Source organism: Hordeum vulgare, chromosome 6H, assembly GCF_904849725.1.
Source record: "Hordeum vulgare subsp. vulgare chromosome 6H, MorexV3_pseudomolecules_assembly, whole genome shotgun sequence".
NCBI classification, from domain to species: domain Eukaryota; kingdom Viridiplantae; phylum Streptophyta; class Magnoliopsida; order Poales; family Poaceae; genus Hordeum; species Hordeum vulgare.
In genome coordinates, this window is record NC_058523.1 from 486976998 (window position 1) to 487000728 (window position 23731).

The 23731-nt window shown below is 46.8% G+C and overlaps 1 protein-coding gene across 1 annotated transcript; it reads right to left on the minus strand.

Moving 5' to 3' along the window:
• Positions 1-355: 355 nt before the first annotated feature.
• Positions 356-6835, minus strand: LOC123404256 (amino acid transporter AVT6A-like). The gene is made up of 5 exons (XM_045098175.1): positions 6169-6835; positions 5922-6074; positions 1378-1584; positions 814-1279; positions 356-735 (listed from the first exon to the last, which is right to left on the minus strand). The coding sequence occupies exons 1-5, from the start codon at positions 6575-6577 to the stop codon at positions 624-626; spliced, it is 1347 nt and encodes a 448-aa protein (XP_044954110.1). The 5' UTR covers positions 6578-6835; the 3' UTR covers positions 356-623.
• Between the last annotated feature and the right edge of the window lie 16896 nt (positions 6836-23731).

Sequence of the window (23731 nt, forward strand, 5' to 3'; positions counted from 1 at the left end):
CACATACGCATATACATTTTTTGCAGGTACTACACAGAGCTGCGGCATTGATCCGTACATGGTCATTACTCACTCCTGCGGAAATCAATTACTCACTCCTGCAAAAATCAGGATGCTTTTGGTTACTGGGTCTATCCGATGTAGGATGGTAGCGCGGGATATCTTCAACCGATTTGGATGGTAGTTCACTAATAGGGTAGGTGGTTAGGCATCTAGGCCTATTTTGCCGGTTGTGGCACTTTGTGCTTTACTTTTACTTCTATATTGCTATGTCGAAGACTATGTTGAATCGTGATTCGTTTGATTATTTTTAATAAAAAGGTCGTATGCATCGTGCTGACGCGCACGTAATCCTACTTAAAAAAAAGTTAACTATCTTCGTCCCCGATTCACGACATTACAGCCTTGGTTTCAGACCTTTGTAATTTCGCATTGTCTTGTCACTGACATGCCAATGGATTGGAATCCAATACTTACTCAACTTCTGCACATCATGCAGAGCCGCAGAGATATTTACATGTACATGCTTTTATAGGTGGAAGGAACTCAAGTCATCACCAACTAATATACATACAGAGCGCCATGGTGGAGCCGTGGAGGCGAAGTGCCGGTGCTGCCACTGATCACAACGAGCTAGCGTCGCTGTACACGGCCACTCCGTTCGACACCGTGGCGATCACAATCATGAACAACGCCAGCACCTTGTCCCCCTTCTTCGCTATGCCGTGGCGATCCCTGGCAACGAGGCCCATGAACAAATTAACAGTCGATCATCACGAACAGATTATCCAAGCTTCTTGTCAACTCACTGACCTCAGCGCCATGCCGGCGGGGAAGATGTAGGCGATGGAGACGGCGGCTGTGGCCCCGGTGAACTGGAAGGCGTCCCAGATGTTGGGGATGAAGTTGGCGGCGAGGAAGATGACGGCGAGGAGCGCGGCCGTGAGCACGGCGAACCTCCGGTTGTCGCAGGCCAGCGGCCGGGCCGAAGGGAAGAGCAGTCCGTCCATGTTGAGGCGCAGCGCGTGGAAGACGATGGGGAAGACGAGCATGAGGTGGAGCGCGTAGCTGACCCTGACGGCGTCGTTGAAGACGCCGCCGTAGGGGATGCCGAGGTCCGAGTCGAAGTTGGCCAGCACGTCGTCCAGCGTCTCCTCGCCGAAGAGGAGGAACCCGAAGAAGCTGGTGGTCACGTACACGGTGGAGCACAGCACCAGCGACGCCCGCACGATCGGCCTGATCTGGGCCGGGTCCTTGAGCTCGTTGTGGATGGGGTGCACTGCAGAATTAGCGTGGTGATTCAGGCAGGCAATGTCAGTGCAGGCAGAGCGGCTAGCTCACTGGAGTTGCTCAGTTCAGCAGGCGTGTACGTAGTACCGTTGTAGTGGCAAATGAAGGCGGTGACAAGAACTGGAGCGGCCGTGAAGAGCTTGAAGATGGACGCCCAGGTCCCGTGAACGTCGGGGAACAGCATAGGCATCGGGATCTGCCCTCTTGTCAGTTTGATCATGGCGATTCCGGCGGTGATCACCACGAACACGACGGCCAGTGCCACCGATAGCGCAGAAGTGTATTTCAGAGAATCTAAATCAAAACAGCAAAATGTTCAACAATATAGCCCGTTTATAGTGGAAAGAGCATCTTTTCTCCATTAACTATTGGATATTGCAAAAGTATAGATTTGTTCCTCTGCTTGAGTACCATATTTTTGGAGTTCCTCGACTTCACTAAAAACGGTTTTGAGGATAACGTACGTAGCATTTTTTTCGGTTCCTTGCTTCACTGTAAACGGTTTGATGGTAACTTAGCAGTTTTTCTAGCTTGTGTTAACTCAACTAGTGTAAACTTTTCTCTCAAAAAAACTAGTGTAAACTTTGACAGCGTAATGAAAGGATTTAGAGTTTTTTATATATAATTTAGAGAAAATATAAATATTATACTAATGTTACCAAATATTTTGGATAATTAAAGTCAAATTCATAACAACAGAAATATTGTGCAAAACAGGGGAACTAATTAAATTTCTAGTAAACCTTGAAATTCAACAAAGTTAACCCTGGTTTATTCGTTATTATTATTATTATTATTATTATTATTATTATTATTTATATCCCAATATTTTTGGATAATATATTCTTAAAACAATTATGATTTTTCTATACTTCATATTTTCCTTTTTTTCCTTTTCTTTGTGTGTATATCTTCAAATAAGAATTTGCATTTTTAACAAAAATAAGATCTTGAAATCCATTTTCTGAATTCTGCAAAAAATAAGTAATCATATTCACATTTTTTGAAAATATGTTGAGTTAGATTTATTTTTTATTTTGCAATCATTACCATATGTTTGTCGATTTCCCTTTTGATAAAAATGTAGTTTAGAGAAAAATGAGTTTTGAGAATTTAGTTTTTTTTCTTGGATATCCTGCCAGAACCGCAATTTCAGATCCCTGGATGATTTCAGATCTCATGTTAAGTTTGTGGTTGGTAGGGGTGACTCTACTAGATTTTGGTTGGGCTGGTGGTTCGGGGATTCCCCCTCGCTTCCCAGTTTCTTGTTTTGTACCCGTCTTGGCCCTCGTCTGAGATTTCTATCTTAGAACTCTCCTGTAATAACTGGGAGCTGGGTTTCAGACGTGATCTCTCTCCTGAAGAGTTAGGTGACCCACATCGCCTCTCTGCCTTTGTTTCCTGTTCTCTCGGAGGAGGAGGACTCGGTGTCGTGGTCTCACTCACTGTTGGGTCGGTTCTCGATCAAGTCCTTATATTCTAGGTTGATCACGGGCACTGTTATGTCTAAATTCAAGCCTATTTGACAGGCCATGTCTCGTTCAAGATTAAGATTTTCATGTGACAAGCATTGAGGGCAGATTGTCTCCGACTGACCAGATTGGTAAGCGGAATGGGCCGGGTTCTGACAGTTGTTGCCTCTCTCTCTCTTGAGGATTCTGATCATATATTCTTTCGTTGTGTTCTTGCTAAGTTGGCGTGGAGCTGTAGATGTTTCCTGAAACCCCAACTCTTTTCATGAGCTTAGGTCGATGGCGTCTGGCTGGCAGAGCCAAAGAAAGAGGTTGTTTTGGGTTGGCTTCTCCGTGCTCTGCTGGTCTTTACGGACCATGAAAAATAAATTTACGATCAAGCATATTTTCTCTAACAAACCGGCTGATTGCTTGTTGAAAATGTCTATCTTTTACAGCAGTGAAAAATATTAACAAAGGAAGGCGATCGGGACACTACGGGTATGTTTATCTCCAAGTTCCGGGCTTCTGCTTTCACGCTTTCTCAGCAAGGTTCTGCTGGCAGGGCCTAATATTTCCTTTGTGGCGTCACGTTTGCGTTTGTTGTAGGTTGGTATGCACGTCTTCTTCTCGGTCCTATCTATTGGCCTGCGTGCCAGAAACTGTTGTCCTGGTTGTGTCTTTTGGGCTGTGATTATTTTTTTTATATGGGTCTGGTGGCTTCTATTTTAATGGTTCGTTAATTTTGCTTGATGACTTTATTTATAAAGTTGGGCATATGTCTTTTTTCTAAAAAAATAATAATCAGAACCTAGATGGTTTGACATCTAAGAAATCTAACATTTATGGTTTTATATTGAAGGATGTAACCTATACTTTGACAATTGTCTCTTAAGAGAGATTTTGACAGTAGTAGGGATTTGAGTTACCAAAATTTTGTTAGCAAAAAGGTCCGTGCGTTGCAACGGGAGAAAAAAATACCACACGCTTTTAATTTTTTTATAATCATTTTGATTTATTAAAATACTCCCTCCGTTCCTAAATATAAGTCTTTAAATAGGTTTCATTAGTGGACTACATACGGATGTATACAGACATACTTTAGAGTGTAGATTCACTCATTTTGCTTCCTATGTAGACTCCTAGTGAAATATCTTAAAAGACTTATATTTAGGAAGGGAGGGAGTAATAAGCTAACTAACTAATGTAGTCAGTCCTATCCTATTTTGTTGAGAAATCAACCCGTCCATTGTTAATTCCACCATGATAAGAAATTGAGCGGGACAAGCATAGCAAAACAAGGAGGCTACGTGAATTGATCAATGGACTGTTATCTTATTTCACTCTTGGGGTAGAGAATGTGAGATCAGATGACAAACTGAATGTGGTGTTCCATTCTCTCTCTCTACAACAATGCAATCTTACATTCAATACATTCATTCATCAGCAAACAAATTTCCACAAAGCAAAATTTCTTGCCGGTGCTTGGCACACGGTTGGAGGCATGGGGAGGGGATCTCACCAAGTGATGAGTTCCTGTCGGAGGAGGGGATACGATGAGGGGAGCAAGGGTTAGGCGCCTCTATCTAGCCATAAGGAGATGCCGTTGCCGCGCCATAACCTCGGAGTTCTCCATGTGAGCCATGGAGGCTCGCCTCCACCTGCAAGTACTTCGCTCCGCCGCCGTTCTGCATCGAGCAGACGCATCATCCCAATTCGCTGTAGCTGTCGCGTTGATTTGATCCAGAAGCTGTGATCGAGCGCCGAAACGGGGGCAGCAAGCGAGCAGAGGTACGACCGCGGAGGCGGGTGGGTTGAGATCGACAGCAGTGATGGTTGAGGCCGGCCGCGGTAGCGACTGGTGTGGCAGCGGCCTGGGCACATGCCAGGGTGGACCAGGGTCGACGCGATGCGCTCGAGCGCCGCAATGGGGGCAGTGAGCGGGGAGAGGTACAATCGCGGAGGCGGGTGGGTTGAGATCGGCAGCGGTGGCGGTTGAGGTCGGCCGCGGCGCCGGCGGCGAGTGGTGTGGCAGCGGCCTGGGCACAGGGCGGGGTGGACCAGGGTCGACGCGATGCGCTCGAGCGCCGAAACGGGGGCAGCAAGCGGGCAGAGGTACGGCCGCGGAGGCGGGTGGGTTGAGATCGGCAACAGTGGTGGTTGAGGTCGGCCGCGGCGGCGGGTGGTGTGGCAGCGGCCTCGGCACATGCCAGGGTGGACCATGATCGACGCGATGCGCTCGAGCGCCGCAACAGGGACAGTGAGCGGGGAGAGGTACGGCCGCGGAGGCGGGTGGGCTGAGATCGACAGCGGTGGCAGTTGAGGTCGGCCGCGGCGGCGAGTGATGTGGCGGCGGCCTGGGCACAGGCCAGGGTGGCCCAGGATCGACGGGAGGAGGCGATGCGTACGGGTATAATTTTTGCAGCGAATCGTTTTTTTCTTTTGCGTTGCATATAAATTATGTAGCGCGGGTTGAATAACAAAAATTACAGGGACTTTTTTATAAAAATGTCGCGGTGGGTTTTCCGACGGAAGCAATAGCCGCTTTATTATTAGGTATAGATATAGAAAGTTGGGCATATGTCTTTTTTCTAGAAAAATGATAATCAGGACCTAGATGGTTTGACATCTAAGAAATCTAACATTTGTGGTTTTATATTCAAGGATGTAACCTATACTTTGACAATTGTCTCTTAAGAGAGATTTTGACAGTAGTAGGGACTTGAGTTACCAAAATTTTGTTATCAATGGCCCTGTTTGGATACTCTAGCTTAGCTAGTGGTTAGAGTTAGTTTCTAGCTCATGACTAACCCTAAACTAACTCTAGCCAAATAGGTGTTTGGATGTAAGGATTAGATTGACAATAGATGCACTTTATAGAAATAGAAAAGTGATTTTTTAATGGATCCCATGAAAACTAGCTCCAATTAGCATCTCTTGGCTAGTGGAAGAGAGAGAGAAAAATATTTTTTAACGAACCCCATGAGAACTAGATCCAATTAACACCTTTTGGGTGAGCTAGTTTTTTTAGGTGGGTTAGATGCAACTAGCTTCAATCTAACCCTTGTGTTTGGATATTTTAGGGCTAGTTGAATCAAAACTAGCTCAAACTAAGTCTAGCCCATGGATCCAAACAGAGTCAATTAATAAAACCGGGCAAATTGCCCTAGGCGTACGTACCGACGCGCTTGAAACATGTGAGCGGCGCGAAGACGGCGAGGGTGGTGATGAGCAGGATGGCGAAGCGGCCGTTCCAGCGGTTCGGGCCGAACCAGCCTTCAAACACGCCGTGATGGTGCTTGCCGCTAGAAGAAGTCCCCGACAGCACGTCGCCTTTGTCCGTCGTCCACAACACTCACAAATTAGCCATGCAACGGCATTGTTTGTCGACAGGAAGGTCGATGTTGCGGCGGCGTTGTGTACGTACCGATGATGATCATGTATACGACCATGACGCCGATGTTGTTGACGACGACGCAGAGCTGGAGGAGGCCCCTGCCGAGCGCCCCGAAGGAGTCGCCCATGGCCTCGCCGTAGGACGCGGCGCCCACGGCGTTGCTGAACCGCATGAGCAGCTCGATGGAGGCGTCCGTGAGCACGGCGGCCAGCACGACCAGGGTGAGGCCCGGGACGAGGCCCAGCACCCTCATGGTGGCCGGGAGCGCCATGATCCCCGCGCCCACGATGGTCGTGGACAGGTTGAACACGGCGCCGGAGAAGGAGGCGTCGCCGCCGTCGTCCAGGCCGTCCTCGCTCTCCTTGTGCCTCCTGGCGAGGAGGGGCCTCCTCGCCTCCGTGTCCTGTCCGTCGCCGGCGCTCGCCATCGGCATCACCATGGCGCCAGGGCTCGGGTACCTCCGAGGATAATGTGGTTTGCGCGTGCGGAATTCCAGCTTTGGATCAAGTATATATAGACAGCTAGCTCTTTCGCGCGGACGCTGCTTGATTAGAACGTCGTAAAATGCAGGGGTTTCATCGGAGAATGGGGATTCCGGGACAGCATCCGGCGAGGAGGTGCAGGAGGCGATCGAGGAATGAGCAATGGCCGGCCCGCCGATCGGGAGATAGGATGGCTAGTGAAGTGGGGGCGGATCGTCCCTAACTTTGGCCGGAGGAGACCATCTCCGTCTTATAATTAGTACGCCTCATCTCGGTTCGAAGAAGCTTTTTAGAGCGCCTCCTGTTTTAGCAACCGCCTGGCTGAGACAAAGGATCATAGCACAACCCCCTATGTTGGCCCTGGGGGTTATCATCAAATCTCCTCTAAAAGATGTCGAAAACTGCCCCGTCTCTTAAAAGATTTATTTTTTTGAGCATCGGAGAAAGAAAACATTATCCCAGCAAAAGCTCTAAAATATAGAGCGCGCGTAAAAATGTCAGCGTCCGCGCAACAAATTTTAAGCGCGTTGGCTCCCAGACTGTATTATTGGGACGTTGGATTGCGCGTGCTGGTCGCTACAAGTGGGGTCGCCGGATTTGGCAACATGTTTTTGTACATGTATTGGAGAACAACGTGTTAGCGCATCGCGCTATCGCTATTTCAACGTTGTAAAAAACATTTAGAGCGTCACACTACCGCGCGTCTGTTGAAGATGCTCTTGTGGTAGATTCTATAAACAAGACGCTCACACTCTCAAAGATTTTAGTGGTTAATAACAAGAGTTTTTTCTACCTCTAAACAAAGAAAGAAACGAGATCTACATCTCGCCTAGTGCGACCTTAATAGTGTAGGTTTTTGCCCGCTCGACATCCTGGCTTCGGCAAAGGCGAGTGCTTTGATGAATAATGCATGTGCCAATGCATCATTTCTTGGCATGTTTTTATAAAAGCATTAATAACTTAAGAGACTACTAGCCCAATGCATTGTTTCTTAGAGGATGTCTTTAAATTTAATGATTTGATGCTCATGCATAGATGTGATTGGGCTATTAACCATTTTTATCTGTGGTGACGTGCAAATGTTGTATCTTAGCTAAGATACAACCCTACTCTCTCTCATCATTTACTACTACGACACATCAGCAAAACGCCTATGAACCTGCGTTAAGAAACCTCCATTGGCACAAGCCTAAAGGTACTCCAAATCTTCACCTAACACGGTGTTTTGCGGTCAGCGATGAGTTTAGGTGGTTGTCCGTATTGGAAATATGAGCGATTTACCATATGATTTTACTAGCAGAAATAGTAGATAAATCATGACTATCATAGCAATTATAAGACAAGTCATGCGATTATATAGAGAGTATGCAAATAGCATATGAAGTGATGAGTAGGAACAGAACAAATCATGAACACAAACTAGAATAAGAAGTTGCGGCAGGAACTCAAACAAGAAGAACACGAATACATCCTGTGTTGCAACAACATCAACATTGGTATTGGCGTTGATGTCGTCACTGGCCATGTTGTCGAAGAGGTTGTTGATCTCGGGGAAGAAGTCGTCGTTGGTGTCCGTGGTGTCCATGATGAAGAAGCCAATAGTCACACAGAGCGTTCCCCAAAAACCTTCTCACCCTTCGCCCGTACATGACTCAAAGAGACGGGGTTTCGGAGACCTACTATCCCGACCTGCGGTGCACGCCGGGATGGGGAAGAACCTAGCAGCAGCTCACAGTTTGGAACTTGACGGCGAGAGGAAGATGATGATCTGGTGTGTCTCTCTGGAGAGGAGCGACCTCTCTTTTATAGGCACAAGAGAAGGAGGCGAACATCAGTAACGGGAGGCGAAGCAAAAGAGGGAGACGAAACGAACATACAGTCATTGAAGAGGTGCAACGTTCGTATTCAATCTCCACTACAGCAAAACGTTTCAGCTCCCAAACGACCTTTCGTATACGAGTCGTGCATGGAAAAAATTTAGTCATCGTCTCTGTTAGAGCATATTTCTCCATATGTGGTTTTGGTAATTGATGACAATCCCTGCGGACTAATGGTTGCCTTAAGTTATATTTGTAGGACTTGTCCATAGGCACTTCTTGAAGTCCATGTATTGGTTTCAAGGAGTTTATATGATGACCAAGATGGCATTCAAGGTTTTATCCAAATATTGGTCATAAAGACACAAGGTTGATCAAGACTAAGTCAAAGAGTGAATCAAGTTGATCAACACACAAAGCGTAGAAGATGTACCAAGAGGGATCAAGTGATCCCATGGTATGGTAAGCATTGTCCATTACGCTTTGTGTACTAACCAATGTCTTCGTGAGAATTCTATGTGGGGTTAGGTGTGTTTGCATGTGGTTGCGTCAAGAGGAAGATCTCATACAACCCATGGAAGATGATGTCAAGTGGTGATCGTCATCAAGATTGCGGTGTGCTAGTTCAAGTGGAGCATCACGAAGATATCATGCTTGAAACTTGTTGTCCATTGTGGTGGCAATGTACTTGTGAAGATGTGCTGAAGAGTGGCTCACCGTAGTGAGTATGGGGGAGCAATCAACTAGTCTTCATCAAGCCAATGAAATCAAGAAAGGTGGTCCATCTTGATGAAGTCAAGATCATCATCATCATCATCTCTTTGTGAGTTTTAGATCTTATGGTCATCTTTATTACAAGCTCAAGTTCATCGAAAACGAAGTCCATATGCATCTTCTAAGATGTTTTCTATGCTGGAGTTTTTGCTAGCTCTTCACTCATAGAGGTTTCACATCTCTATATCCTTGGCATTTTTATACTCCCTCTTCTTCGATGTTGGATAGCTCTTGTCGTCCTGATTCCAACAAGCTTTAGTTTGCTCAATTCGGAGCTCGTATGCAAGAATTATGGCAGTTCTGATCTTTCCTATTTTCTTCCAGCGGTTGTACCGTTGCCCCGGGCGGTTGTACCGCCCTCACCTTAGACGGTTGAACTAGCCCAGCTCCGGGCTTCAATTGGACAGGGATCTGTTGTCCTCCAGTTGTTGGGAAGTAGTGGACCGGTTGTACCGCTATATTACATAGCCCGGTACAACAGGTGTTCCAGGCAGTTGTACCACTTGGGACTTTGTCGTGTACATCGCTCGTGTTGGGTGGTGGTTGGGCGGTTGTACCGCTTCAGCGGTTGCTGCCGTCATTTTCTTGGGACAGATGCCATGGGGTGGCTGATCAAGAGTGGTTGGGGCCGAAAGGACACCGACGGGCTCCGGGAACGGGATTGGTAATTAGCGGTGTGAGACACACGATGTACCCAGGTTCTGGGCCCTCAGTGGGAGGTAACACCCCTAGTCCTGCGGGAGTGGTTGATGAACCAGGATGATTACAAAGTGCTCCTTGAGGTGTTCGACGGAGGAGGAAGGAGTTAGCCGGCGCATTCTACCTCTCCTGTGTGTGTGTTCGTGTGTGGGAATGGCCAACCCTCAGCATGGAGGAGGGCCATGGGGTTTTATAGGCCAACCCCCCGGCTTACAATATGGATATATGGTACTTAGGAGGGTCCCGGCAAGCAGCTTCTCCGGTTGGCCAGCGGGCCCCTCGGCTGAGAGGTCTTGTCACCCGCGGGGCCCGCCAGATGCAGGTTCCCATCGGATGCTGGGTCCCGCTAGTTGGCCAATGGGATTTGTGCGCGCCCTTCATGCGCGACACATGCCACACTATGGCCATCGTCGGCGCGGAATTCGGCTGTGGTCAGCGGTACGACCGCCTCCACTGTAGCCATGCCGGTGCAGGTAATGGAGTGGGTGGAGGCGTGTCGACACTGTGCGATGGCGATGGGTCGCAGCTGGCGCCGGTGAGCAGTATGGACGCCTCCACTGTAGCCACGAGCATGCCACTCCGTAGTACCTGAGTTGACACAATCCTACCTTTAGTCGCAGGCACATGTCGTATCATCGTGTTGATGCGACAGGTGCTCACTATTTGGCTGGTGGGTAGCCATCGAGCTGGATGGTGAGCCGTCGGGTCCCTAACCGGCGCGGGCCTCGCTTCCGGCCAGGAGGATCTAGTGTATGGGGAAGCATCTGTCTCGTATTGTGCTGAAATGTGAAGGAGTAGGCTCGATGAGCCTACCCCGGGGTTAATCCCCTATCAGTAGTCCGTGAAGCATGGGAGGCCCGTCGGCACCGTGCGACGGACTTCGCCGGCTTGGAAACGGTGACGGGAAGCCTTTGAGCCTATGGCCGGTTTGCCCGCTGGTCAGAGACAGCCAGAACTGCCGCCGGCCAGCGCTCGCGGGATGCCTCGTCTTCTCCGTTGATGTCATGGCGTGCCACGTCTAACGCGTCGGGGGCCGCGCCCTAACAGGCCACGCAGGTAACAAGATTGGGTCGTAGGGCGGAGCTCGCGAGGCCGTGGCCTCAACCCCTGCACGTGGATTCTTTGCGGATTTGGGGGCGACGGTTTATGCCCCCGAAGCGCCCTAACCCCTTTGTGCGACGCGGAGGGGTGGAGATCATGCGCAAAGGATCCCCTCCCCCACTACACCACGTAGGATTTAAATGGGCAGGAGGGGGGCCGAGGGAGCCATTTTCTCCTTGCTCCCGTCCCTTGCCGTTCCGACGCCCCTCCCTTCCCGAAGCGAGAGAGACAGAGAGAAACACCTCATCGCCCTTCCTCGCCTTGAGCATCGTGCCCCGAGCCGCCGCGGGCATGTCTGCGACCCTGGGCGCGTGGGATCGCAGCGATTTCAATGAGTAACACATTGAATTCCTCCGCCACCGCCGCAAGCTGCCGTCGGCGGCCTTAGTCACGCGCGCGTCCCGGGGGCCGAGAACTCTTCGGACCCGCAAGATGGCGAGGTGGTGGTGTTCGCAGAGCATTTCTCTTGTGGGTTTGGGTTGTCGTCGAGCGACTTATTCTTCCGCTTCCTGACGCACTTAGGCCTGCAGCGGCACCACCTCGCCGCCAATGCCGTGCTGCAGCTGGCCGCCTATGTCACCCTCTGCGAGGGCTTCATCCTCTGCGAGGGCTTCACCCTCTGCGAGCGCTTCACCCTCTGCGAGGGCTTCCTGGGGATAGGGCCATGCCTGGACCTCTAGCTCTAGCTCTTTTACTTCAAGCAGCAGACGATGAAGGATGGGGACGCGGCAACAAGCGGATGACCGCCTGCGGCGCGACGTTCACCCTTCACCGGACCGGGTCCGGCTTCCCTAGGCTTCCTCTCCAGGACTCGGTGAAGAAATGGCAGAGGGGGTTATTCTATGTGAAGAACGTCAATCTGGCACACGACCGCATCAACCTGCCTCCCTTCATCAACGCGCCGCCGACCGAGAGGCGGAACTGGAAGACTGACCTGCCGGATTCGGTTGTGGAGCTGAAATTGATGTGCGCCCAACTGGAACTCCTTGAGGCAGAGGGCCTTACCGCCATGGATATTGTCGCCACCATGGTGGCGCGCCGGATCCTGCCGCTGCAGTGCTGACCACACCTTATCTGCCAGATGGGCGTCCGGCTCTCGACGAAGCTGCTGCAGGCATCCAGCATGGCGGAGCGGGCGAACCTGATATCCCCCGCCTCGATGGACGAGGGCGGTGGATGGATTTGGGGCAAGGCCCCTTACGACCGGGCACATCCGCCCCCGACGGTGAGCTATGCACCAGCCTTAGTTTCTTTTGTTGATCGCGTCGTACTCCGGCTGTTGATGCGGGTTGCCGGCTCCACTGACAGTTGTTTGCCCGACTGCAGGTTTATGGCCTGCCAGCAGAGGATGTGCCCGAGTTGGACCCCGAGGAGATCAAGGACGTCAACAAGGTTGAGCCGCGGGAGGCGGCCCGCACCGAGGATCGGGAGTCCGGCGATGATGCGGCGGAGTCGGACGGATCCGAGTCGGCTGGTGAGTTTCCCAAGTCTGATTTGCTTGGTTGGACCGATGGCGACGTGGAGTCACCCAACTTGCACGGTGCAGCCACCACAGAGGATTTGGAGAAACCGAAAGACGCCTCCAGCGTGCCGAGGAGACGGCTGCGCCGAACTGCCCTTGACCAAGTTAGAGACGGCGAGGGGGCGGGGAAGAAGGGCAACCGGTCGATTGGCGCACGCCCAGCTCTCAAGCGCGTGAATGGTGGGCCTCCGTCTGGAGGTCGAGGAGGCGGCGCGAAGAAGAAGCGGCACGCCCCGGCGGGCCCCTCTAGGCATCCGGTTCTCGTCATCACCGGGTGAGTCGACCGAGCATTCTGTTTCCTTTGCTTGGATTAATTCCTTTGGGAGATTCCTCACTCATCTGGAGACGGTGTGCAGGGCCGCTGGCGCCCTGGCGAAGCCCACTAGAATGGCAAGGACGGGGGCGAGGGGGGCTCCAAGAAGGAGTGTGCCGCGTGGGCCGAGGTGGATGCGGCATAGACGGAGCTGCGCTAGAAGGAGCACCATCCGTGGGAGGAGGCGGCCCAGAACGCGGCACTCGGCCAGGACCCCACGCGGAAGAGGGCGGACGACTCGAGTGTGGATCCGCCATCTAAAGAGAAGCGCTCCAAGAAGAAGCATGACCCTGCGCTGCGGCGGGAAGAGGACGTGCAGGCCAGCGAGCGGATGCGGCAGATGTGGGTGAAATGGATGCCGCGGAAGAGCCCGAGTCGGGGCTCGACAGTGCGCCGGAGGGGCCTGAGGTGACGCTCGAAGCGCCCCAGGCCTAGCCGGACGCCACACCAAACGCGCCTGAGACCGTGGGCCTGCCGCCAAGGAATGAGACCCCGATCGGCGAAGCCTCGAGCACGCAGTTGGGGTAAGTTTTCTGTCCCCTTGTGTGTTCTTTGGGATTTTCTCTTCCCTCTTTGCTTCAGTGGGGGTGCGTTAGCGCACCCACTGGGTGTAGCCCCGAGAGTCGGGCCAGCTGGAAACCAGCGGGCTCGATTCTTACTCGCGACTAGTTGTTTCTTCTTCTTCCTGTGGGGGCACGCGAGCACACCCAATGGGTGTAGCCCCCGAAAGTCAGGTCGGCTGGGAATCAGTCGGGTCGAGTCTTAATCGCGGCTAACTATTTTCTTCTTCCATTGCAAGATTATCACGACCATTGGGTGCTTGCTCACAGGGAGGCGGAGGGCCAGTTGGTCGATCTTTAGGACCGATTGGTCGAGCCGGTTAGGAGCGAGATGCCCTTCGAGAGGTGGGCATCCGGCTGCGGCAAGAGGTGGAGCTTTTCCAGGCAGAGAAGAAGGACCGGGAGCTGGCCCATCTTGCAGAGTTGGAGTGACGGGACGCTGCCCATTGCGATGCCATGTCAGAGAAGGAAGCGGCCCACAACGTAGATCTGGAGCGGCTGGTCGGGGTCCATAACAGGGAATTAGAGCACCGAGATGCGTCTCACGCTCCGGCCTTGAAGCCACAAGCCTGCATGGCGCGCCCTAGGGGAGTGGCTGCACCCCCTGGCTTGTGGCCCCCCTAAAGCTCTCCTAACCATAATTCTTGTCCTATAAATTCCCAATTATTACCGTATCGCCGAAAAGAGGCACGAAAATAATTTTACGTTGCCGGGAGCCTCTGTTCCAAAGAGACACAATGTGTGAGCCTTTTCCGGTAATTTGTCGGAGAGCGAATCGATCATGGTGGGCATCTACATCAACTCCATTGCCCCTCCGATGAAGCGTGAGTAGTTCATCACACACCTACGGGTCCATAGCTAGTAGCTAGATGACTTCTGCTCTCTCTTAGATCTTCAATACCATGTTCTTCATGATCTTCATGGAGATCTATCCGATATAATACTCTTTTGCGGTGTGTTTGTCGAGATCCGATGAATTATGAGTTTATGTTCAGATTTTCTATGAATAATATTTGAGTCTCTTGTGAATTCTTATATGCATGATTTTATATCTTTGCAAGTCTCTTTGAATTATTTGTTTGGTTTTGCCAACTAGATTTGTAATTCTTGCAATGGGAGAAGTGCTTAGTTTTGGGTTCAATCTTGCAGTGTCCTCACCCAGTGACAGTAGGGGTAGCGAGGCACATATTATGTTGTTGCCATCAAGGATAAAAAGATGGGGTTTTCATCATATTGCTTGAGTTTATCCCTTTACACCGTGTCATCTTACTTAATATGTTACTGTGTTCTTCATGAACTTAATACACTAGATGCAGGCAGGAGTAGGTTGATGTCTGGAGTAATAGTAGTAGATGCAGAATCTTTTTGGTCTACTTGATACGGACATGATGCCTATATGCATAATCATTGCCTTAGACATCTTCATGATTATTCGCTTTTCTATCAATTGCTCGACAATAATTTGTTCACCCACTGCATTATTTTCCTTTGTGACAGAAGCCTCTAGTGAAACCTATGGCCACCGGGATTATTTTCCACAATATATTTTCAGATCGATAAACCAAAAATACAAAAAATACATTGCTGCAATTTATTTACTTTAGTTTTACTTTCAGATCTATCACTATTTTATATCTATCTCTATCAGATCTCATCCTTGCAAATAACTCTCAAGGGATTGACAACCCCTTTATTGCGTTGGGTGCAAGTGTTTGATATTTGTGCAGGTACTACTATTGGAGCCTTGCTTGTTCCTCCTAATGGATTGATACCTTGGTTCTCAACAAACTGAGGGAAATACTTATCTACTTTGCTGCATCACCCTTTCCTCTTGAAGGGAAAACCAACGCAAGCTCAAGAGGTAGCAAGTAGGATTTGTGGCGCTGTTTTCGGGGAGGATACATAGCAAGATAACGCTTACCAAGTACCCATCACAAACTCATCTCTTGTATTTACTTTATTTTCCATTTGCATCTCATTTTCCTCTGTCCCACTTCTAAAACGATTTTCAGAAAATACAAAAAGATTTGCCATTTTATTTGCCCTTTTCTGTTCGTATTTTTGTTTGCTTGCTTGTGTGCTAGATTGCTTGCTTTGTCACGATGGCTCAAAAGAATACCAAGTTATGTGATTTTTCACTACTACTAATAATGATTTTATTAGTACTTCGATTGCTCCCGCCACTAGTGCGGAATCTTGTGAAATTAATGCCGCTTTGCTCAGTCTTGTTATGAAAGAACACTTTTGTGGCCTTCCTAGTGAAGATGTCGCATCCCATCTAAATACTTTCATTGAGTTGTGTGATATGCAAAAGAATAAAGATGTGGATAATGAAATTGTTAAATTCAATCTATTTCCTTTCTCATTACGAGATCGTGCCAAAACTTGGTTTTCATCTTTACCTAAAAATAGTATTGATTCATGGAGTAAGTGTAAAGATTCTTTTATTTCCAAGTACTTTCCGCCCGCTAAGATTATCTCCCTTAGGAACGATATAATGAATTTTAAGCAACTTTATCATGAGATGTTGCACAATCTTGGGAGAGGATGAAACTAATGACTCCGAATTGACATGCACATGGTTTTAGTTTATGGATGATTATACAATTTTTTTATGCAGGATCGAATTTTCCTTCTAGAAATCTTTTAGATTCAGCCACAGGTGGTACTTTTATGGAAATCACATTAGGAGAAGCTACTAAACTCCTATATAATATTATGGCAAATTACTCTCAATGGCATACCGAAAGATCTCCTACTAGTAAAAAAGTGCATGCTATGGAAGAAATAAATACTTTGAGTGGAAAGATGACTGAACTAATGAAATTTTTTGGTAGTAAGAGTGCTCCTATTGATCCCAATGATATGCCTTTGTCTTCTTTGATTGGTAATAATAATGAATCTATGGATGTGAATTTTGTTGGCAGGAACAATTTTGGCAATAACGCGTATAGAGGTAATTATAATCCTAGGCCGTTTCCTAGTAATTCCTCTAATAATTATGGTAATTCCTACAACAATTCTTATGGAATTATAATAATATGCCCTTTTATCTTGAGAATAATATTAAATAATTCATTAGCTCTCAAAAAGGTTTCAATGCTATGATTGAAGAAAGAATGCTCAAGATTGATGATTTGTCTAGGAACGTTGATAGAATTTCTCTTGAGATTGATTGTTTGAAAATTAGATCTATTCCACCCAAGAATGATATCAATGAGTCTTCAAAAGCTATGAAAATTTCTATTGATGAGTGCAAGGAAAGAACCGCTAGAATACGTGCTAAGCGTGAATGATTTGAAAAGGGGTTTTCTCGTGATAACATTGATGAATATCTTTAATAGATTGGTGTGACACCTATTGTATCTTTGTTTTATAGCATAAATCTTGTAAAATATGGGACTGTAGATGAGTCAACTATAGTTAAAAGGCGTCCCAATGATTCAGAGTTTTTAGATCTTAATGATAAGATTGATAAAAGTGGGATGGAAGAGGTCAAAACTTTAAATAGCAATGAGCCCACTCTTTGGGATTTCAAGGATTTTAATTATGATAGTTGCTCTTTAATTGATTGTGTTTCCTTATAGCAATCCATGTTAAATTCTATGCATGCTTATAGTCAAAATAAAGCTTTTACTAAACATATTGTGAATGCCATGATGAAATCTTTTGAAGAGAAACTTGAGTTGGAAGTATCTATACCTAGAAAGTTTTATGATGAGTGGGCACCTACTATTAAAATTAAAATTAAAGATTTTGAGTGCCATGCTTTGTGTGATTTTCGTGCTAGCGTTTCCACAGTTCCAAAAACTTTATCTGATGTGTTAGGATTTCATGAATTTGATGACTGTTCCTTAAATTTGCATCTAGCGGATTCCACAATTAAGAAACCTGCGGGAAGAATTAATTATGTTCTTATTGTTGCTAATAGGAATTATGTGCCCGAAGATTTCATTGTCCTTGATATAGAATGCAATCCTACATGTCCTATTATTCTTGGTAGACATTTCCTTAGAACAATTGGTGCAATTATTGATATGAAGGAAGGTAATATTAGATTCCAATTTCCTTAAGGAAAGGCATGGAGCACTTTCCTAGAAAGAAAATAAGATTACCTTCTGAATCTATTATGAGATCTACCTATGGATTGGATACCAAAGATGATAATACCTAGATCTATTGCATTATGCCTAGCTAGGGGCGTTAAACAATAGCGCTTGTGTTGGGGAACGTTGCATGGGAAACAAAAAATTTCCTACGCACACGAAGACCTATCATGGTGATGTTCATCTATGAGAGGAGATTATATCCACATACCCTTGTAGATCGCTCAGCGGGAAGCGTTAAGAAACACAGTTGATGTAGTGGTACAACTTCGTGATTCAAATCACCGTCGTCCCACGATCCGTTCCGATCTAGCGCCGAACGGACGACACCTCCGCGTTCAGCACACGTACAACTCGATGATGATCTCGGCCTTCTTGATCCAGCAAGAGAGACGGAGAAGTAGATGAGTTCTCCGGCAGCATGACGGTGCGCTGGCGTTGGTGATGATCTATTCCTGTAGGGCTCCGCCCGAGCTCCGCAGAAATCTAATCTAGAGGAAGAACTACGAGGTGTAGGTTTGAGTTGCACGTGGCAAAGTTGTGTCTCAAACAGCCCTAAACCTCTAGTATATATAGGAGGAGCCAAGGGGTGGGGCAAAGCCCTAGGGCACTGGTCAAAGGTGGCTTCCTTGGGTAGGCCGAAGTGGGAGGGAGGAGTCCTTCTCCAATCCCACTTGGATTAGGACTCCTTCCTTATTTTTCCACCTCTTCTGGATTTTCCACTTTTTCTTCATGGGATTTCCTTGGATGACTTTGTCAGCCCATTATACCTTATTGTACATCCAATCAACACACGTGGACCCCTTTGGGCGTGGTGGGCCCACCCAGTGGGACCCCGGAACCCATTCGTCACTCCCGGTACACTACTGGCAATGCCCGAAAACTTTCCGGAATCCAAACACCAACTTCCTATATATCAATCTTCATTTCCAGACCATTCTGGAAACCCTCGTGACGTCCGTGATCTCATCCGGGACTCCGAACAACCTTCGGTCACCAACACATATAACTCAACTATACTAAAACACCATCAAACCTTAAGTGTGCAGACCCTGCGGGTTCGAGAACTAAGTAGACATGACCCGAGACACTCCTCGGTCAATATCCAATAGCGGGACCTAGATGCCCATATTGGATCCTACATATTCTACGAAGATCTTATCGGTTGAACCTCCGTGCAAAGGATTCATATAATCACGTATGTCATTCCCTTTGTCCTTCGGTATGTTACTTGCCCGATATTCGATCATCGGTATCCCTATACCTATTTTTATCTCGTTACCGGCAAGTCTATTTACTCGTTTTGTAATACAAGATCCCGTGACTTACACTTAGTCACATTGGTTGGAAGGCTTGTGTGTGATGTTGTATTACCAAGTGGGCCCCGAGATACCTCTCCATCAAACGGAGTGACAAATCCCAGTCTTGATCCATACTAACTCAACGGACACCTTCGGAGATACCTGTAGAGCACCTTTATAGTCACCCAGTACGTTGCGACGTTTGATACACACAATGTATTCCTCCGGTGCCAGTGAGTTATATGATCTCATGGTCATAGGAATAAATACTCGACACTTAGAAAACAATAGCAACAAAATGAGACGATCATATGCTACGTTTATAATTTGAGTCTTGTCCATCACATGATTCTCCTAATGATGTGATCCCGTCATCAAGTGAAAACACTTGTCTATCGTCAGGAAACCTTGACCATGTTTGATCAACGAGCTAGTCAACTAGAGGCTTATCAGGGACAGTGTCTTGTCTATGTATCCACACATGTATTTGTGTTTCCAATCTATACAATTATAGCATGGATAATAAAAGATTATCATGAACAAAGAAATATAATAATAACTAATTTATTATTGCCTCTAGGGCATATTTCCAACAGCTTGTTGGGAGGCAACCTAATTTTATTTGTTTGATTTTGTTTTTGTTACTATTTTTCTGTTCTGCACATATTATTACTTTTGCAATAATTGTGTTTTCTTGTTTTAATTAGTGTTTGAGCCAAATAAAACCTTTGGGATGGTCCACGGTGTTTGCAAGTTGATTCTGCTAAAAAACAGAAACTTTTGCTCTCGGACTAGGAATTTTATAAATTCACAAGAACGTGCTTTTGATCTGAAATTTTTACATAAATTGGTTTCCAAATTTCCCAAATTGTCGTAACGTTTCATAATTTTTAAGTTACATAAGTATTCGAAGTAAACAGATTGCTCCAGATTGTTTTGTTTTTGACAGATTCTGTTTTCTTTGTGTTGTTTGCTTATTTTGATGAATCTGTGGGTTGTATCGGGGGGGGGGGGGTATGAACCATGGAGAAGTTGGAGTACTGTAAATATTACATCAATATTAATAAAGAATGAGTTCATAATACTACCTAAGTGGTGATTTAGTTTTCTTACACTAACGGATCTCATGAGTTTTCTGTTGAGTTTTGTGTTGTGAAGTTTTCAAGTTTTGGGTAAAGATTTTATGGACTACGCAATAAGGAGTGGTGAGATCCTAAGCTTGGGGATGTCCAAGGCACCCCAAGACATATTCATTGATACCAAAGAGCCTAAGCTTGGGGATGCCGTGAAAGGCATCCCCTATTTCGTCTTCAATCCATCGGTAAATTTACTTGAGGCTATATTTTTATTCACCACATGATATGTGTTTTGCTTGGAGTGTCTTGTATGATATGAGTCTGTACTTTCTAGTTTGCCAAAATCATCCTTTCTGTGCGCACCTTTTGAGATAGAGACACGTTTAACCATGAATTTATTAGAATAATCTTCGTGCTTCACTTATATCTTTTGATCTAGGCAATGTTGCTCTAGTACTTCACTTATATCTTTTAGAGCCTAACGGTGTTTTGTTTTATAGAAATTATTAAACTCTCATACTTCACTTATATTATTTTTGGAGTTCTTTAAAAAGAATGGTAATTGGTTTAGGTTATGAATTTAGTCCTAATATAATAGGCATCCAAGAGGAATATAATAAAAAGTTTGATATTAAGTACATTGAATATGATGAGAAGTTTGATTCATTGCATATAGTTTTAAGATTTGAAGATGGTAATATGAGAGTCATGCTAGTAAGTAATTTTGAATTATAAGAAATACTTGTGTTGAAGCTTGTGATTCCCGTAGCATGCACGTATGGTGAACCGTTATGTGATGAAGTCGGAGCATGATTTATTTCATGATTGTCAACCTTTGTGTGTAGGTCAGGATCCCGCGATGGTTAACTCCTACAAACCCTCCCCCTAGGAGCATGCGTCTAATACTTTGCTTCGATAAATAATAGGCTTTTGCAATAAGTATGTGAGTTCTATATGACTAATGTTGAGTTCATGGATTATACGCACTCTCACCCTTCCACCTTTGCCAGCCTCTCTAGTACGACACAATTTTCGCCGGTACATTATACCCACCTTCCTCAAAACAGCCACCATATATTTTCCTAAAAACAACCACCATACCTACCTATTATGGCATTTTATAGACATTCCGAGATATATTAACATGCAACACCACCGTGTAGTTTTTATGTTGCGCGCCATCACTTCCATATTGCTTATAGTGTCATACTTTGTTCTAGATATCGAGTTGTAATCTTTGAGTTGTAAGTAAATAAAAGTGTGATGATTTCCACTATTAGAGCATTGTCCCATGTGAGAAAAGGATGATGGAAGCTATGATTCCCTCACAAGTTGGAATGAGTCTCCGGACTTTACAAAAAAAAGGGGCCAGCGAAGCCCATAAAAAACTAAAAGTGGCCAAAGAAGCCCACACAAAAAAAGAAAAAAATAAAAAATGATAGAAAGAGAGAAGGGACAATGCTACTATCTTTTTTCCACACTTATGCTCAAAATAGCACCATGTTATTCATAGAGAGTCTCCTACTTTGTCACTTTCATATAACTAGTGGGATTACATCGTATGGACAACCACTTAGTTTTCTTTTTGAGATTTCATACACTTATAGATCTAGTGCAATTGTTGCATGGAAATCCCTACTCACTCACATTGATATCTATTGATGGGCATCTCCATAGCCCATTGATATACCTACTTGATGTGAGACTATCTTCTTCCTTTCTTTTTTGTAACCTCCACCACATTCTATTCCACCTATAGTGCTATGTCCATGGCTCACGCTCATGTATTACGTGAGAGTTGAAAAGGTTTGAGACTATATAAAGTGTGAAACAATTGCTTGATCTTCATCGGGGTTGTGCATGATTTAGATACGTTGTGTGGTGAAGATGGTGTTGGAAATATGCCCTAGAGGCAATAATAAAATGGTTATTATCATATTTCCTTGTTCATGATAATCGTCTATTGTTCATGCTATAATTGTATTAACAGGAAACAGTGATACATGTGTGAATAAATAGATCACAATGTGTCCCTAGCAAGCCTCTAGTTGGCTAGCTCGTTAGTCAATAGATGTTCATGGTTTCCTGATCATGGGCATTAGATGTCATTGATAACGGGATCACATCATTAGGAGAATGATGTGATGGACAAGGCCCAATCCTAAGCATAGCACTAGATCGTATTGTTCGTATGCTAAAGCTTTTCTAATGTCAAGTATCTTTTCCTTCGACCGTGAGATTGTGCAACTCCCGGATACCGTAGGAGTGCTTTGGGTGTATCAAACGTCACAACGTAACTGGGTGACTATAAAGGTGCACTACGGGTACCTCCGGAAGTGTCTGTTGGGTTGGTACGAATCGAGATCGGGATTTGTCACTCCGTGTGACGGAGAGGTATCTCTGGGCCCACTCAGTAGAACATCATCATGAGCTCAGTGTGACTAAGGAGTTAGTCACACGATGACGTGCTACGGAACGAGTAAAGAGACTTACCGGTAACGAGATTGAACAAGGTATAGGTATACCGACGATCGAATCTCGGGCAAGTTCTATACCGACAGACAAAGGGAATCGTATACGGGATTGTTTGAATCCTTGACATCGTGGTTCATCCGATGAGATCATCGTGGAGCAAGTGGGAGCCACCATGGGTATCCAGACCCCGCTGATGGTTATTGGCCAGAGAGGTGTCTCGGTCATGTCTGCCTGTCTCCCGAACCCGTAGGGTCTACACACTTAAGGTTCGATGACGCTAGGGTTATAGGGAATTGTTATACGAGGTTACCGAAAGTTGTTCGGAGTCCCGATGAGATCCCGGACATCACGAGGAGTTCCGGAATAGTCCGGAGGTAAAGATTGATATATAGGACGGATGGTTTCGGACACCGGAAGTGTTTCGGGCGTCACCGGTAACGTACCGGGACCACCGGAGGTGGCCCCGGGGGACCACCGAAGGGGGGCAACGACCCCGGGAGATAAGGTGGGCCAAGTGGGGGTGGGAACCAGCCCCTAGATGGGCTGGTGCGCCTCCCCACTCAGCCCAATGTGCAGGGGAGAGAAAAGGGGGGGGGCAAACCCTAAGCCAGGTGGGCCTAAGGCCCACGAGTTGGTGCGCCACCCCCTCCTCCCCCTCTGGCCGCCGCACCTCCCATCTGGGGGGCTGCCGCACCCCCTAGGGTGGGAACCCTAGGGGTGGCACCCGCTCTCCCCTCCCCCTATATATATCGGGCACTTTTGGCCATTGAGACACACGGTTTCCCTCTCTCTCGGCGCAGCCCCGCCCTTCTTCCTCCTCCTCTCTGCCGGTGCTTGGCGAAGCCCTGCCGGGAGACCTCGTCTTTCCATCGACACCACGCCGTCATGCTACTGGAGTTCTTCCCCAACCTCTCCCTCCTCCTTGCTGGATCAAGGTGCGGGAGACGTCACCGGGCTGCACGTGTGTTGAACGCGGAGGTGCCGTAGTTCGGCACTAGATCGGAATCGCTGCGAGTACGACTCCATCAACCGCGTTCTAGCAACGCTTCCGCTTAGCGATCTTCAAAGGTATGAAGATGCTCTTACCCCTCTCTCGTTTCTGGTCTCTCCATAGGAAGATCTGAATATGCGTAGGAAAATTTTGAATTTATGCTACGTTACCCGACAGATGGAGCATAGCTAGACCATATGATTTTGTAGGGATAACTTTCTAAGACCATGTTATTTTCAAAGGAAGGAATTGCCTTATTAGTATACTTGAAATATTATGTTTTTATGTCAATATTAGAATTTTTATTTGAGTATTATGGATCGGAATATTCATGCCACATTAGAAAATATTACATGGATAAATATGTTAGGTAGCA